This window comes from Empidonax traillii, unplaced genomic scaffold (assembly GCF_003031625.1).
Source record: "Empidonax traillii isolate 1590-97213 ecotype Southwest subspecies unplaced genomic scaffold, ASM303162v1 scaffold145:size929809, whole genome shotgun sequence".
NCBI classification, from domain to species: Eukaryota; Metazoa; Chordata; class Aves; order Passeriformes; family Tyrannidae; genus Empidonax; species Empidonax traillii.
Window position 1 is genome coordinate 72,915 of NW_020955338.1, and position 15,597 is coordinate 88,511.

At 39.7% G+C, this 15,597-nt stretch overlaps 1 protein-coding gene across 1 annotated transcript in view; it reads left to right on the plus strand.

The window, feature by feature from the left end:
- Positions 1–10,090: 10,090 nt before the first annotated feature.
- The window catches only part of COL5A2 (collagen type V alpha 2 chain), a 99,574-nt gene continuing 94,067 nt past the window's right edge, over positions 10,091–15,597 (plus strand). The window contains exon 1 of the mRNA XM_027884439.1: positions 10,091–10,679. Coding sequence (XP_027740240.1) covers positions 10,577–10,679 — 103 coding nt within the window. The 5' untranslated portion in view covers positions 10,091–10,576. The remainder of the gene's footprint in view (positions 10,680–15,597) is intronic.

Sequence of the window (15,597 nt, forward strand, 5' to 3'; positions counted from 1 at the left end):
GGTCTGTGTGCGTGTGTGTTAAGTTCAGCTTGGCCTTCTGGTGGTCTGTTGTAGCCTATATGTAACACAGTGGGCTTTTAAAATTCTTTGTTACAGGTTTAGCAGCAAAGATTCAAACAGGCACTGCAATACTGTTATAATAGCGGTGTAAGTGGCCTTATATTCCCAGTTTGGGGTTATGGAGAAAGGCTCTGTCTGGCTTATTTATTGTCCACCAAACCTGCATTTTGTTATTTTGCTGTTGACACACAGATTGTTTGCCTTTGCCATGCTGGAAGTCCTGTTCATGCTTTAGCAGGTCATTGGGCTGAGTGACTTGTAGCACTGCAGTGCAACGAGCCCTCAGTTGTCTGTGGGTTCCCCTTTCCCTCGTTGGAAATGGCTTCATTCTGCAGTTTGAGTGACTTTTCAGGGGCCTAAATATTCTCATACGAGCATATAAATTGTATTCTTGAATGTTCTTGGCACTGAGGAGAGTTTAGGAGTAACATTTTTCACCTCCCCTCTCCTTCTATTTTCAATATATGAGATAATAATCTTAATAATATGAGATAATAATCTTACAAGATTATTCAGAAAAGTCAGTGTACCAGCCTGAATTAGAGATTTCTAAAAGGCTAAAAAAAGAAAAAAAAAAAAAAAAAAACAAACCCCAAAACTAAGCAAGTCCTGGAGAATGTCCAAGCACTAAGAATATTTGACTAAATGCTGATGACTTTTTAAGAGTTTGCCACATCCTTGAGTTAACATCTGCCATGGAGCCCTCTGACTTCAATGGGGCTTGTGACAGTTTTGACAGCTATTCCGAAGGGATTGTTACAAGGCAAGGCAGGGATCAATGTCAGATTCCTGACAGGACTTTACCTCTGACACAGAAGTGTTTGTTTCTTTACACAGGCACATTGTCACAGGCTTCTTGAATGCAAATAAACGAGATCAAGATTTTATATTGAAATTTTCCTGTATTCTCAGCTGAATAGAGCTAGGATTTCATGGCAGTCTCTTATTCTTAGGTGTAATTTTAAAAACAGTTGCAAGAATCAGACAAAAAAAAAATCTGGAAAATTCTTCCACCTTCATTAAAATTGTATAGGAATTGACACATTTTCTACTGCAAATTTTATAAGTAATGATAAAAAATGTTATATGAAATAATAATAATACATATTTTAAGCTTGTATTCTATCTGCAAAAGATAAGTTTTTACTAACACTAAGCTAAAGCAGCTGTTTCATCCTGCTTGAAAGTATCCTTCATGCAATTTAAACTTTGGTCTTCACAGGACAGTTGTTGGAATGTTGAATGTTGGAAGTATATGGATAAAACTGAACCAGCATTTTCATCTATGCTTTCTACCTAGTATAGAAGATGTTTAAACCTAAAAAAAAAAATAGTCAATTACAATCAAAAATTTTATCCTTGGTATCCTAAAATATGTGGAACATCAAGCACTTTTTGTATGGGGCTTTTTTTTCTACATGGCTTGGGTAGCTTTGAAAGTAAACCAACCTTATACAGAGTTTGGAAAAAAAAAATTAAAAAGTTTTTTTAAAAGGGCTCAGTGAATACATTTTTCCAGAGCAAAAATTAAACATAAACTTGAGGAATTGTTTCTGAGTAAACTATGTTTTCAATTAGCACTTGATCTTTAAAGGCAGCACAAAATGTGCTCCACACATGAATTCATAGAATCCTACTGCAATAAAGCTCATAAAAGCTATAAAATATTGGAAAGAAGACAGCAGGGAAAGGAAATGGAAAAGCAAAGCAGGCAGAATCAACCTGGTTTGCATTCTGTATTTGAACCTAGCATAACTAACCAGGCAACTGTATTGACAATTATTTAATGTTGTCCTGGGCTGTTAGTTCTAGTAGTGACACCAACATCCCCAGTGAGGAATATATACATATTTTATGTATATTATAACTGTGAGAGGAATTTTTTCTTGTTTTAGCTTTATGTGAATGTGGGGCATAAATTCAAGTCTTATATCCTTGACTTACACAAATACTGATTCCTTTCCTGCTTCTTTTCCTCTATTATTTCCTTCTGCTGTTGTTGTTCTTCCCCTTTCTTTTATTAATCATCCCTAATTTTGTCAGGGTTGACACACCTTTTTCCTTGCTGCTTAAAAGAAAGAAAAATGGAATGTCCATGCCAACATGGAAAATGATAAAAATAAGGGGAGGTTTTCTTTTTCATGATTTTTAAAAAATGTTTTTGAGTTTTAATAATTCCCTGTTTTTTTTTTTAATCAGATTTTATCACCTGATAGAGGTGGATCCTATTTTCCAGAAGAAGACTCACTTTAAAGAGAGAATATAGTCACTACCCAAATCCCAGATTCCTGCTAGGAGGAAAATAGTGCTGGAGAGAATCTAAAAGGATCATCCAGAGTATGGCAGTGCATTACAGAAGGATAAACTCTATCCATATTATTCCTGGTAGGTGTTTTATCTAACTTTTCCTCATAGACCTCTCAAGTGTCAGCTGCCAGTCACCTTTTGCTGAAGTTTAGGTTGGATATCAGGAAGCAATTCTTTACAGAGAGGGTAATCAGGCATTGGAATGGCCTGAAGTGGTGGATTCTCCATCCCTGGAGGTTTTTAAGGTGAGATTGGATGTGGCATCAGTGCCATGGTCTCATAACCACGGCAGGGTTGGAACAAGGGTTGGACTTGATGATCTCAGGGGTCCTTTCCAACCTGGCTGATTCTGTGATTCTGTGATGGGATTGCTACCACTGCTGGCACCAGCACCTGACAGAAGGATATTGTGCTCAACTCTTCAAGTAGGGATGTTTGTTTATGTATTAACAAACAATGTGATGAAAAGATGGTTAGAAAGTAGTGGAAGTATCCATCCCAAGAGTACACAATAATTCAGTAGCTGAACATTGCTGCTAACTTCAGCAAGGTCACCCTTTCACCACAGTGTCTACTGCTTTGATCTGATGTCAAGGATACCTGCCCGAAAATTATTAAATCCATTTCTTCTTATTAATTAAATAAATTAAATGATTTATTTTAAGAAGATTACCTTAGAAAAAGCTGAGCAATTCCAGTAAATTCCTTCTGTCGATGGAGCCGAGGCCTTTCTAAATTTTAAAGGGTAAAGAAGCACAATCAAAGGCACTTCAACTACCCAGGATGAAACCAGTATGATTAAATATGGAGATTTCCTGGCAAATGTAAATTTAACGTATGGTATTAAATAAAACATTCACTAAACACCTGCTAAGCTTTTTTTTTTTTTACATGAGAAACAGTATCCTGTGTAAATGGATCCCTTCAGTCCTACTTTATAGTGTGTGTAAAGTCACAGGCACTTTGTTTCACATGGATGTAGTCATAAATACGGTTTTCTAGGGGGAAAAAAAAAATATTCTTTAGTTTAGTTGTCCTTTGCCTCAGTGTTTTCCCTCCTGAGAGGGGAAAGTCTCCTTGGCCCCATCTCCACTTTTGGCTTGCACATCTGCTCAAGATGCTGCCTTCTGCAGACCACCCAGGGTGGTTCCCCCACAGCTCCCTGGCAGGCTCAGGCCCAGAGCACTGCTGACAAAGTCTCATTTTACCCTAACATATCTTGCGTGGCAACTTAGTTTATAGAGCTTGATCAGTAACCAGCTCTCCTTGGAGCAGCATATATGTATTTTCCTCTAAGTCTAATTTTAATGTACAGTTACTGTGAGCACCCTGTTGATTCTGAAGTCCCTCCCGGAGCTGCTTTAGCCGTTCTCCAGTCAAATCTGTAGGCAAGCTCTGCTAATTGCCATGCAGTGTGTACAGGTTTTTCCCAGGGCTTTTATTTTCCCAGGAAATCAGATGTCACTTGGGAGCAACGTGGTATGGAAGGCTGCATTCTGAACTTCTTGTTCTTGCCGTGGCTGGTAAGAGTTTTGCTACAGACTTAACTGCTTTATTCCCCAGGCCTATCTCAAGGTAACAACTCTGTCAGCCTTGGATATGCCACAGAATTAAGTCATTACTTTAAAAATGAAAGTGTAGTGATAGGAAAAGCAATTAGCTGGGGTATTTACTATGCTTTGGTCAAATGTTACGCAGTCTGATTTGCAGCTGATGGGATGTAAGTCCGTGAGACCAAACGTGGAAACCAAGCGCTCTTCTCTTGCCCAAACTGAAACAATTGTACATCAGGAGGGCTGAACACAGGTCCAGGCAGCACGTTGTGACAGTGTGGCCACTTTGCTTCTGGCAGCTGAGGACACAGACTCAGAGGTCCTTGGCTTGCAGATAAACACTGGTGACTAGAGCGTTCCTTCTGTGTGGGGTTTTTGGTAAGAGTGTGGGCAATAAGGGTTTAATCACCTCTACTCTGTCTTCCTGTTTTTCCAGTGGGGTCATTAATGCTGACCCCAGTTGAGAATCAATTTGGTAATACTTCTGAATGTTCAAAACCTGCAGTAATTACCTCCATTTAAATAAACAGCAAGAGAGACAACATTTCAGCAACCATGGAAAAAATCAGTAAATAAGATTTTGGTAATATCCTTAGTTAACACAATTTAAATGACAGACACAGTAGTTTGTTTCTTAAAAACATGATATGCTATACTAGGACATTATGGCAAGTTATAAAAAAGGCTAATTTTGTGCTTGGGGCTGCAGTAACCATATTAAAGCACAGTTCAGTGATCTGGAATTGGTGACAATAAGATGAAATAATTCTACTGATTATTAGACCCGGATTTTTAAATGAAGGAATGACAGTGAAATGAGTATAATGTTCTTTTAAAAATGTGGATAAAATGTTGTTGTGTTGATTAAGTGACTCTGAGCCTCATCACAGCTTATAACAAGCCAATTCCTAAAAGACAAGAAGGTTCACAATGAACTTTCCATCAAATCCCCTGTTTACAGTCCCATTGATTTCACTGATTCCCTGGGTCAGAAAAATGGAGATATGAATGTCGGATAGGACTTTAAGTCTACTTTGGCATGGACCTTTCAGTCAATGAAAAGGTATAAAGAAACTCTCTTGGGGTCCTAAGGTAAATTAATTAAATATTAGGGTGGAAAAAAAAAAAGTGTAGGTCTATCATCAGCTGGGGCCTATTTGAATTACAGATTAGCATTTGCCCTGGCCATTTAAGTGGGTAGCTTGCTGTGAACCTTTTATGTTTTCACTTAATCAGTTTAAGTTCTTAGACTGACAAAAAACAGACTGACAATGAATTTGCAATAAACAATGAAATAATGATGCTGTTTTTCCTGTTCTAGGTAAAGAATAAGTATAATTTACAGAGGACTTCATGCAAGACTTTCCCTAATTATTTCCCTAATTAATTCCTTGATTTTTTTGCTTAGACTAATGTTGAGTCTAATTTAATTGAGGCATTCTGAAGGAAAGGCTGCCAGTGCCAATAACCTTACTGAGCTTATTTGGTTTGGAATTGCTCATAGAAAAAGCACATTTACAGTGACTTACATAATCCAAGAGTTCACTCTAGCAGTTTAAAAGCAAAGTATCACCCTACTTCCCCAAATAAATTAAAACAGCATTACAAAGTTTGAATGCAATGAAAAAAAGATATATTTCCTCTATAGGGACTTATATATTCATTTGTTAAACCTTCCTATCCAAAAGCTGGTGACAAAAGTCTCCTGCAAATGGGCAACATATTATGCTGTAGCGTTGTTTAAATCTCTAGCTGTCACTAATTGTATGTTGTGGGTTTTTCTTTTTGTGGATTTCTCTGCAGGAACATTAGCATTTTGAAGCTGTGCAGTTTGGAATCTAGTCCATTGAAAAAGCTGATAAAAAAGTAGTATAATATTCTACTGGTTTTATTCTTGCCCTTTTCTGTAGTTTCCTATTACATTTTCTTATTTTAAATAATAGAATTTTCTGTCCTTTTATTATAAAAAAACAATATGTATAAAACAAGAAAACTGATTCCTTTCGCAGTACGGGTTTTAAAAGTGCAAAGTGAACACACTTCAAAGGAAAAGAAATGTTTTCCTCTCAGTTGTGTTCATTTTAATGGTTAATTCAAATGAAGAAGAGTAAGCATTTTATGTGGACTATATTTTTGGGGGTTAACTGTGTGGTATGTCAATTTGCTGCCTCTTTTTTTTTTTTTATTTTATGTTTAATTTAAGCTAATGAGCGATCGAGGAGCTTGTACAAGGTGGAAATTTCAAACAGCACTTACCATGGATTTAATTGCCTACATAAAACTTGATAGCACCTCTCACACTGACTTAAGCTCACTTTGGTGAAACTGTGTTGCTTTTGAAAGTCTGGCTTGTTTTTGAACAGACACCTTTTGAATTCAGTGAGAACTTATGTCCAATTTCCATGAATCCACTGATTTCATATTGCTCTGAAAGGCTGGTCCAGGATCTGATTTATAGCAGGCAGTTTGCTCATTTTTATGAAGGCTTTTTTTTTTTTTTTTTTTTTTTTTTTTTTTTTTTTTTTTTTTTTTTTTTTTTTTTTTTTTTTTTTTTTTTTTTTTTTTTTTTTTTTTTTTTTTTTTTCCAGTTTGGTACAATTTAGTTTAAAACAGGAGCACTGCCACACTGTATGTAACAGTATAAAAAGTCCTTGAACTCTGTTGGAGACACTCTCATGGATATTGGATTTTAATTGCTCATATGTATGCGTGCTCTGAAGCATCCAAAGCTGCTAATTATTCAGGTTTTTCTGGCCTGACTTGGAGATATTGAAAGGTTTAAGGGTGTAAATTATATTTTAATGTATTTCTGTGTCCTTACAGTTGCCTGGTAGTATTCCCTAGCTTCATCTATCACTCACCATGCTCTGTGACTTTTGAGTAATTTTGAATTTCATGTGAGGTTTTTAGGTCAGACAACACACAGTACTGACTTATTAGCTGAAAATAGGAATGGATGTCAATAGACTGTATATTAGGGAGTCTTCTGTTATCTTATTTTTTTTTTCAGAGTACTGTGTCTTGATGTTTCTAGGAGTGTCCTGGCTTTGGGGACAGCTGTCATTTCATGAAGACTTTTTAGAGCAGATCCTAAAGGAGCACAAACTGCTTTTGTGTGAGGATTTTGCTATTGCTTTGTTGCTTCCCTTCCCTTTATACAGAGATTCTTCAAACTTGATGGTTGCTCTAATATGAAGCATTATATATATTTATATAGGATCCTGCCAGTGCCTAAAAGGGGCCTGTAAGAAAGATGGGGATGGGCATTTCAGAAAAGATTGATTGGACAAGGGGTAATGGCTTTAAACTAAAAGAATGTAGATTCAGGCTAGTCTGTCTACTAAATTTGGGGTTGTCACATTCTTTGAGCTTGGTGTATAACAATGAGTAGATTGAAGGTGGATTGGAACAGAATCTGCTCCAGGAGTCAGGGCCCAGGATTCCCCTCCCAAGGAATTTTCATGTTGTGGAAGTTTTCATTGACACAGGATTAAAACGAGCTCCAGAGAGGACTTATTACTGAATTCACAATCTTGGGCTAGTTTGCAAAATTCCACATTCCTCTGTTCTTACAGAATCCTAAAGTCTATGGAAAAAGTGAAAAACCATTGGAGAGAAGTTGCTGCATAAATATACAGTGTTAATCTATGCAATGCTGGCTTCTCCCCTACTGAGAGGAGGAGGGGGAAGTGACAATGAGCATACTTGGAATTATTTATCTGCCCACTCTTAATTGCTTGGTCTGACTCTTTTTACAGTGGTGATAACTGAAGGATTTCTCTCACTCATATCCAATGGGATACTATCAAATAGCTTAGACCTAGAAGTGAATTTGTTTAAATGAAAAATTATATGACTCCTTATGATGCTTGTAATAAAACTGAAAATCTCTTTAAGTGCAGATCCATGGCTAAAAGGAAGTATTTATAAGGAGGCATGAGGGGATGGATTCGATTTGCATCCTTTTCTATTCTGTTGTTCGTCTGTTTCATTTATGTGACATAATTTGGTGGTGAGACCAAAGCAGAAATAGATTTGAAGGGCAGCTTTTAGATACTGCTGTAGGAATCTCTACAAAGGAGTGAAATAGCAGAAGGTTATCTTTGAAAAATCTAAGTCCTCAGAAAAAAAATTTTATTGAAAATGGTCAAATTTTTTCCTAATGTGCTGCATGGGGAAAAGTATGTCATCATAATTCTATCTTGTTCTTGTTCTGGGGTTTATCTCAGAGGCCACAGGAGGTAACAATCATAAGGCTCATTCTTGCTATGAATACTCTAAGAATTTACCAGCCTGCAGACTGGAGATTTGGGGACATAAGTGTGAGCACTTGTTACCCCATTTTGAGGACACAGTAACTGTAAAGGTGAGTTTTACACGTTTGTGGCTGTTTCTCTGATTCTGGGGTGGAATCCCAGTTCATGGAATCACACAATTGTTAAGGCTGGAAAAGACCTTTAAGACCCAAGTCCAACGATCAACCCCGCACCACAATCGTGTTCACCACTGTACCATGTCCTTTTATGTGAAAAATTGTCTCCTAATATCTAATCTAAACTTTTACTTCACAACTTGAGGCAGTTTCCTCTTGTCCTGTCACTTGTTACCCGGGAGGAGATATTTTGTTGTAGCTTTCCCCAGGCTGCTTTGAGGACTTTTAGCTATGGGTTATCTGGGCAATTCACTGTTTTATTATAAGAAAATTCACATAAATTGTCTCCTGTTAGTAGCATATAGTTCACAAACACCTACCTGTCCGTCATAATGGTTTTTCATCAACAAGCACAGGAGACTTTTCAAAACAGTGTTCGTATTCTCAGTCCTTCTCCTCTTAAATTATTACTATTTTTGTACTCAGTACTGTGTGACAGGTTACCTGCAACTGGGTAAAACCTTGATTAGTGGGGGTTTTTAAAATCTGTTATTTCCTTCTCTAATATATATATATATAGTGATTTTGCATTGTGTGATTTCATGGGATAATTTATCAATGTTTGCTGCTCTGTCATAGCTAATGTGTGGGTAGAACAGAGCAAATGGCAAAGGTCACATCTGGTTCTAAATTAGGTATATTATCTAGAGCACCTATTGTTCCTAGCAAGCATCACATAACATCAGCTTTTCAGGGAAGATTTCCTGGGGTTCTGCTAAAGTAGGACACGGAAATCATGTGATTTTTGGGACTAGCAAACCTGTGCAAGTCTTCATGAACCTGTTAAAACAAAATTTCACCCGTGACAGGGCAGGTGTTATAACAAATAGAAGATAACGAGTGTTATCTTTTGTTTTTCCAGCTCTGAGTTTCTCAGCTGACACTTACCAATGACTATCATTGCTTTTCAAAATAAAAATTGCAGTGGCTTGCACAGGGTTTAGGATTCTGCATCACTGAGAAGTGCTAAATCAAGCTGTGATAGTCAGGGTTTTGGGTTTGCAGGAACTGAGATGAAGTGTTTGCTTAAAATGGGATTGTTCTCAAGCTGAAATGGCTGAACACAGAAAGCCTCCCAACTGGTGAATCTGCATTTCCCTGCAGCAGGTATAGATGACTCCCCCTCTTAGCAAATGAGGGGATTAGTGACTGAGCTTCCTTTCAGCAGACCATAAACACTATGGGAAGAAAAACAATTAGCATCCTACTCCCGGCTGCAAGTGATCCTCAAAAGAAATTGGCTTTAGTGCTCACGATAGAATGCTAATTAAGGCACATGGTTAAGGGCTTAAAACTAGGCTGGGGCTTGGGTAGGTTTCCAATTGTCAGGGAACAGCGGCAAAGAATCTTGGAGAAAAGCGGGTTAAAAGGATAGTTTGGGGGGTCATTCTGGTGTTAGAAGTGTAGAGCATCTTCGAGAGATTTGCAATAGTCTTCTCAGCTGGTAGGACAGTAAATGCAGAGCACGCTAAGCATTTGAGGAATGATTATTCAGCCAAAGAATTCATTTGAGATTTATTATTTCTCTTTGTGTGAAAGGCAGTTACTTACACATTCCTGAAACGAGCTGCGTTAGTAGCTCTGTGGTCCCTCTCAAGTGACTGGAGTCACATTTGATAACACAGCAAGGCAGGGGCGGTTATCAGGGGAGAGGAGGAAATCCTCCTCTGGCGAGCTGGCAGGGATCAAATTCCTAATAAGGGAATCGTCTCCAAATGGGGCTATACCCTCCATTCCCAGGAAGCGTGGGCTGGGTGTGTTAAAAGCAGAGCTTTCTCTTCCTGACAGCTTCTTACGGAACTGTGCTTCCCTAGTAACTGGTCCCGACACAGCACATGCACTGCACAGCAGCAGGAAAATATCCTGCAAGTGGACTCGCAAGGAGAAAAGTTCAAGGAAGAGTGAAGCCAACCCTGATTCGGTTATTTACCATCAATCAGACTGTTGCTTGGCAGGGAGTGGATGATTAGGAGCCTGAACGGGCTCAAAAGGGGCAGGAAGAGAAGTGGAGGCAGCATTCTTCCTATTTAAAGCTGCATCCCCTGAAAGGAGTGTTTGCAGACTGCGCTGGAGCTGGTGCTGAAGAAAGGGCTCGCAGACTTTGTCCTGGAACCAATGCGGAAAGGCAGAAAGACTCCCCAGCTGGCTTCATGGTGCTAAAATAACCTTACGACTCTGCACTTTTTTTTGCTGCCCAGGGAGGATACATGCCTAATATCTAGGCATGATGGCAATCTGGGTACAAACGAGAACTTTTTTCATCCTTGCTGCTTTATTAGGCCGATTTGTAACCATAAAAGCGCAAGAAGAGGACGAGTATGACGGTGGTGAGTTTCTCTCCCTCCCTCTAAGAAAGTTACCGTAATCCCCCACTCTTTGCATGCAGTGTGCTTACTGTGTGATTTGGCTAGTAAGCGGAATTGAAAACCTCCGGAGCACAAGAGTAACAAGACTTTTGCCTTTTACATACCGAGAAGGCGGCAGAGAAGGGGTTTGCGCTTTGGGGTTCTCACCAGAAGACCGAGGGAGGCTTTTAGAGCCGGGTTTTGGGGCGCTCGCTGCCAGAGCGGAGCGGGAGGGGCGGTCAGAGGCCAAGTTGCTGCCGTGGGGCTGAGCCCCCGCATCCCGGTGGGGCTGCGGCCGCTGGGAAGTTCCCAACAAAAGGACGGGCTCGGGACGGGGCTGGAGAGCAGCTGGATAAGCGAGCCGGGAGAGTAAACACTCGCAAGGGCGGAGTCTTTTTTGCGCTGAACTACATCTGCTTTCTCACATTCTTTGTTTAAGAGAAACGCAGAAACGTGGATTCTCCTTTCTTCTCGCACACGCTCCCTCTGTCCCCCCCCTCCTCCCCCTTTTATTTTCCTCCTCCTTTCTTTCATTCTCCGACTCGTTTCCCCTCGATTGTGGCTGGAAGGGCTGCCCGATCCCCCCGGGGATGGCACAGCCTCCCCTCCGCCCGGGGCTCGCGTGAGGGGCAGCGGCGATTTGTGCCGAGCTCCGTGGGGGCAGCGGGGCTGGCAAGGGACGAACCTGACCCCCTGCAACCTGAGCTGTCTCAGGCTGCTTTGTATCCGTCTGTATTTTATGCCATTTCAATGCCTGCGAGAGAGAGAGACTGATGGTGGGAAGAAGGCGCAGTGACTGTCCTCTTTCATCGCTCGGGATGGATGCCGTCCTGCGCGTTGATTTCCTGAAATGTGAGCAGACTGGCTTGGGAACAGTCTGGAGCTATTGTACCGAACGCACTTCCGAGGCTTCTCGTGTGTAATAGGCTTCTTTTCCACGTTATGCCCAACAAAGCCACTTTGTAGGGCATTCGAGCGTACTGTAGGATGTACCCTGTAACACAGTCTGCAGTTACTGTATCGTGTATTTTCAAGAGTGATTTTTCCTGTAACTGAGCTTGGTCTGGTAATGCCCTGGATTGCATAAGCCAGGAGGAGTCAGAGCCTGATGAATAAACCAGTGCAATAATTCTGAAACTTTTGTTCTACAGAGCAAAATGAGCCTGTCCTGCCCATGCACAGCTGTGTGAGAAGTCCCGTAGAGGGGGCACTTCGGATAAACTTGGGAGTGTAATTCATATACTTACCATAAAGGGAGGCATACATTATGCTTTTTTTTTTTGCCTTTTTTTTTTCAGTTATATGTCATACCAAAGAAAACACTTGTGAAAACACTGACTTCGCTTTTAGTATCAATTTAGTGAAAATTAAACCTTTTTTGCCAGTTAAAAAAAAGGGCAAAATTTATGTGAGAATTCTGTAGGCTTATTACATGTCATTTACTTCTTTGCTGCTATTATGGAAATTATGGGATGAGCCAATAATGTAGCAACACATTCTGGGATGTACTTCCCATACACTGAAGGCTGAGGAAAGGGAGAAGTACGTGGTAAAGTCAAAGAACAAATTAATAAATTAGTGACATCTGTTTTCACTTACTTCACTTATTCATCTTCCTGTTTGAGAATGTAATAGCTTTTGTCTACCACACGTCTGAGGAAGCGCCTTCTCCAATATTCATTATATTAAAAAAAAACCCCAAAACCAAAGGTATTTGAGTGTGATGTGAGGGATAGTGGGGCACATCCTACACATTGATCTGGTTTAATTGCATAAGCAAGGGACTTCAGCTTTTATTTAGTTCCTGATTGAAGCCTACAAATGGTGCAAAGTGGGCAGGATTTTACCCTTAGTTTGTCTTTGGCTTAGTGCTTGTGCAGAGGTCTAACATCAGTCAACATTTTATTGTACTGCAGATGATTTTTGTCTGTACAGTGGCTTCACTTCTCCCCGTTCATCTAGTAGAATGTGTCACTTGAGTACAGGTAAAATAGGAAAACAAATACTTGAGGTGCCTGGGGAAGCAAGAAAGGCACTTCAGGAAGCTTAGATTAGGAAAAAAAAATAAAAAAAATCAGACTTTCAGAAAGTATGTAAACCAGTGTTTTATCAGTCATTTTTCATGTCAATTCTAGAAAAAAATGAGAAGGATTAAATGCTGGCTGTCAACCTCAGCCATGGTGGAAGAAAGAAATAGTTTTTGTGGGACTATGTTACAGAATTTATCATGATATGGGGGGGAGTGACATGGACAGATGAGCTGCATATAATAAAACAGGTAAAGTGGTCTAAAAAGTTAACAAAATAACTCTAATACTCTTCAAACCAAGCATATTGCTTAACAGTATATATATATTTTTTTTTTTGCACTTACAACTGTTGTGCTTTTAAGTAATGTTTCTACATTAATTTTTTTTCTCTTGGAACCATTGCAGATATCCGTTTTGCTCAAGAACTCTTGGCTGACAGTGCTACATGGTGCATGAATGCACTTAAAATGCACGTAAAATGTGAAAAACAGACACTTTCAAGCCTAGTACAGTAAAATTGGACATTTTGAGACTGACTGCTTAAATGTGCCAAGTTAAAAGTTATTTATAAATACAGTCAACACTGTAAAATCCCAGAAGGACTGAAAGATCCTGGTTTTAAATTCTGTGTAGAGACCTAGTTTAGTTCAGAAATGCAGTGGGGTCAAAAAATTGCCCAGGAGATGGCTGAAATTATATGTCATTTAAGCACTGAATACTTGGAAGCCCTGAACCTTGAGTGCTGGGATTTCCACACACTGTTCAACCCTTCTTTTTTCCTTAGGGCTCAGGATAGAGAAAACTATTAGCAGAAGCAATGCGTGCTTCTGGGATCCTTTCCCATCCACTTGGGGATGTAAATGTGATGTCTTTTTTCAAAAGAATTAAAAAAAAAAAAAAATTAAACCCACACCTTCAGCGGAAAATCAGCGAACTTGAATCAGATCCAAAATTATGGGAATCACCTTGTTCAAGAAGAATTGTCCTCATATTCCACATGGGTGTGGGCAGGGATGGTTTATTGCCTCCATCTCCCATATTTCTTACTGCAATCCTATATTTACCTTTAGGTTCTCATCAGTTTCTGCAACAAAACCTTGCTCGAAATTTGTGGTGAATCATCTTTCCCTGTCCCCCTCTTGTGGTGTCAACCCTACTTCAGCTGAGATCAGTGTGAGCCCTGGTATTGATTTAAAAGTATCTAATTTGCCTTGTTTGACAGCATGAGCAAACAAAAACAAAGAATGGTCGCTGTTCCGTTTGAATTAATGATCCTCATTGCTGCCTTTGAATTCTCAAGGTCTTTCATTTTGTCTGGAAACCATGCAAAGGAGAGAGGAGAATGGACTGACTTTAATGGAGACAGAAAGAGCTCAGCTGGTTTAATGGGGGCTATTAAATGTGTCCATTATCTCCTCATGACATTGGAGACATTATCTTGGTGGAGAAAAGATGTTACTACGTGCCACAGTTTCCATAGTGGGGCAAATGTTCGGAATATGATGACAGGTGGAAACTCCTCTGTAGCTATGAGAAAGTAAGAGAATGACTGAGCATTCAGGCCAGATGATTCTTTAGTTTTTATGGGTCTTTCATCCGTGTAGAGAGTCCTCACAGCCTTTAAAAGGAATGGTATGTTTGAAAGGTGTTCTGCATGAATGATAGTCTATCATTCTGTGTGAAAGGGGGAAAAAAACCCCACCTGTTTTGCCACTTCTCACAATCTTAGTGAAGATCTGATGATTCTTAGATTATGGAATAGTTTAGGTTGGAAAAAGACCCTCAAGATCATCAAGTCCAGTTGTTCATGCCGTGCTACTTCCACAGATCGATGATCCCACTCTTGTCTGGAAAGTTGCTGCAATCCCTTTGTCCAGACTGTTGATGAACTCTGAGCCTTGGGAACACCACTAGTGACTGTCTGTGAACTGGATGTAACTCCATTCCCCACCTCTCTCTGGACCTGTCAATTCAGAGAGTTTTTTACCCAGTGGACAGAGCACCCATCTGACCCACGAGCAGCCAGTTTGTCCAGGAGAATGCTGTGGGAAACAGCATCCAAGGATTTCCTAAGTTCCAGGTAGACAGCATCCCCAGCCTTTCCCTCATCCATTAAGTGGGTCACCTTGTCATAAAAGGAGACCAGGTTGGTCAAGCATGATCTGCCTTTCATAAAACCATGCCCTGGTTCTTCTGTGCTTGATTTTTTTTTTTTCCCTACAGTTCCAGATCCCCAGATCACTTTCTTATATCTGTACTTCTACTTTCTTAGTGAGAAAGGGTGTATGTCTGTGTGCCTGCATGTAGGTATCTGTGTTTTAGGGCCTAATCACAGCCAATAACTCAAACCCAGAAATTATTATAGCTCTAAACAAGCAGAAAATTGGAATTTGATATCTATTTAAAAAAAGGTCATAATCCTTCGGGGACTAACTCTTTGACTTTTGAATATTTGGCTTTCCTGACTGTAAGTGTGGGAAGGAGACACTACACAGAAATTTCCACAAGAAGAGTTCTCAGGAGGATTCCTTCTGCTCAGACTGATCAAGCCTTTCATCAAAATTCTCGAATACATAAAATTGAGGGTCATGTTAAGCTGTCCACATTAACTTGCAGGGTTATTTTGAAAATACCTTTTGACTGAAGAATAATTGCATGCTGTGTTTGTCAGTGCAGGCATTTTTTTTCCTGCAATGTTTACAAATATAGGTTGTTGCCCTAGAAACCAAATGGCCACTTCATGCTCTTATTCACATTTTGACCCACTCAGTCTTCATTTCTTGGTGAAGTCCTCCCATCCTCCCATTTTGTTTCAGTTATGATAACATTCTATCAGCTTGATTTGTTCATGTAAAACATGCAGGATGGGT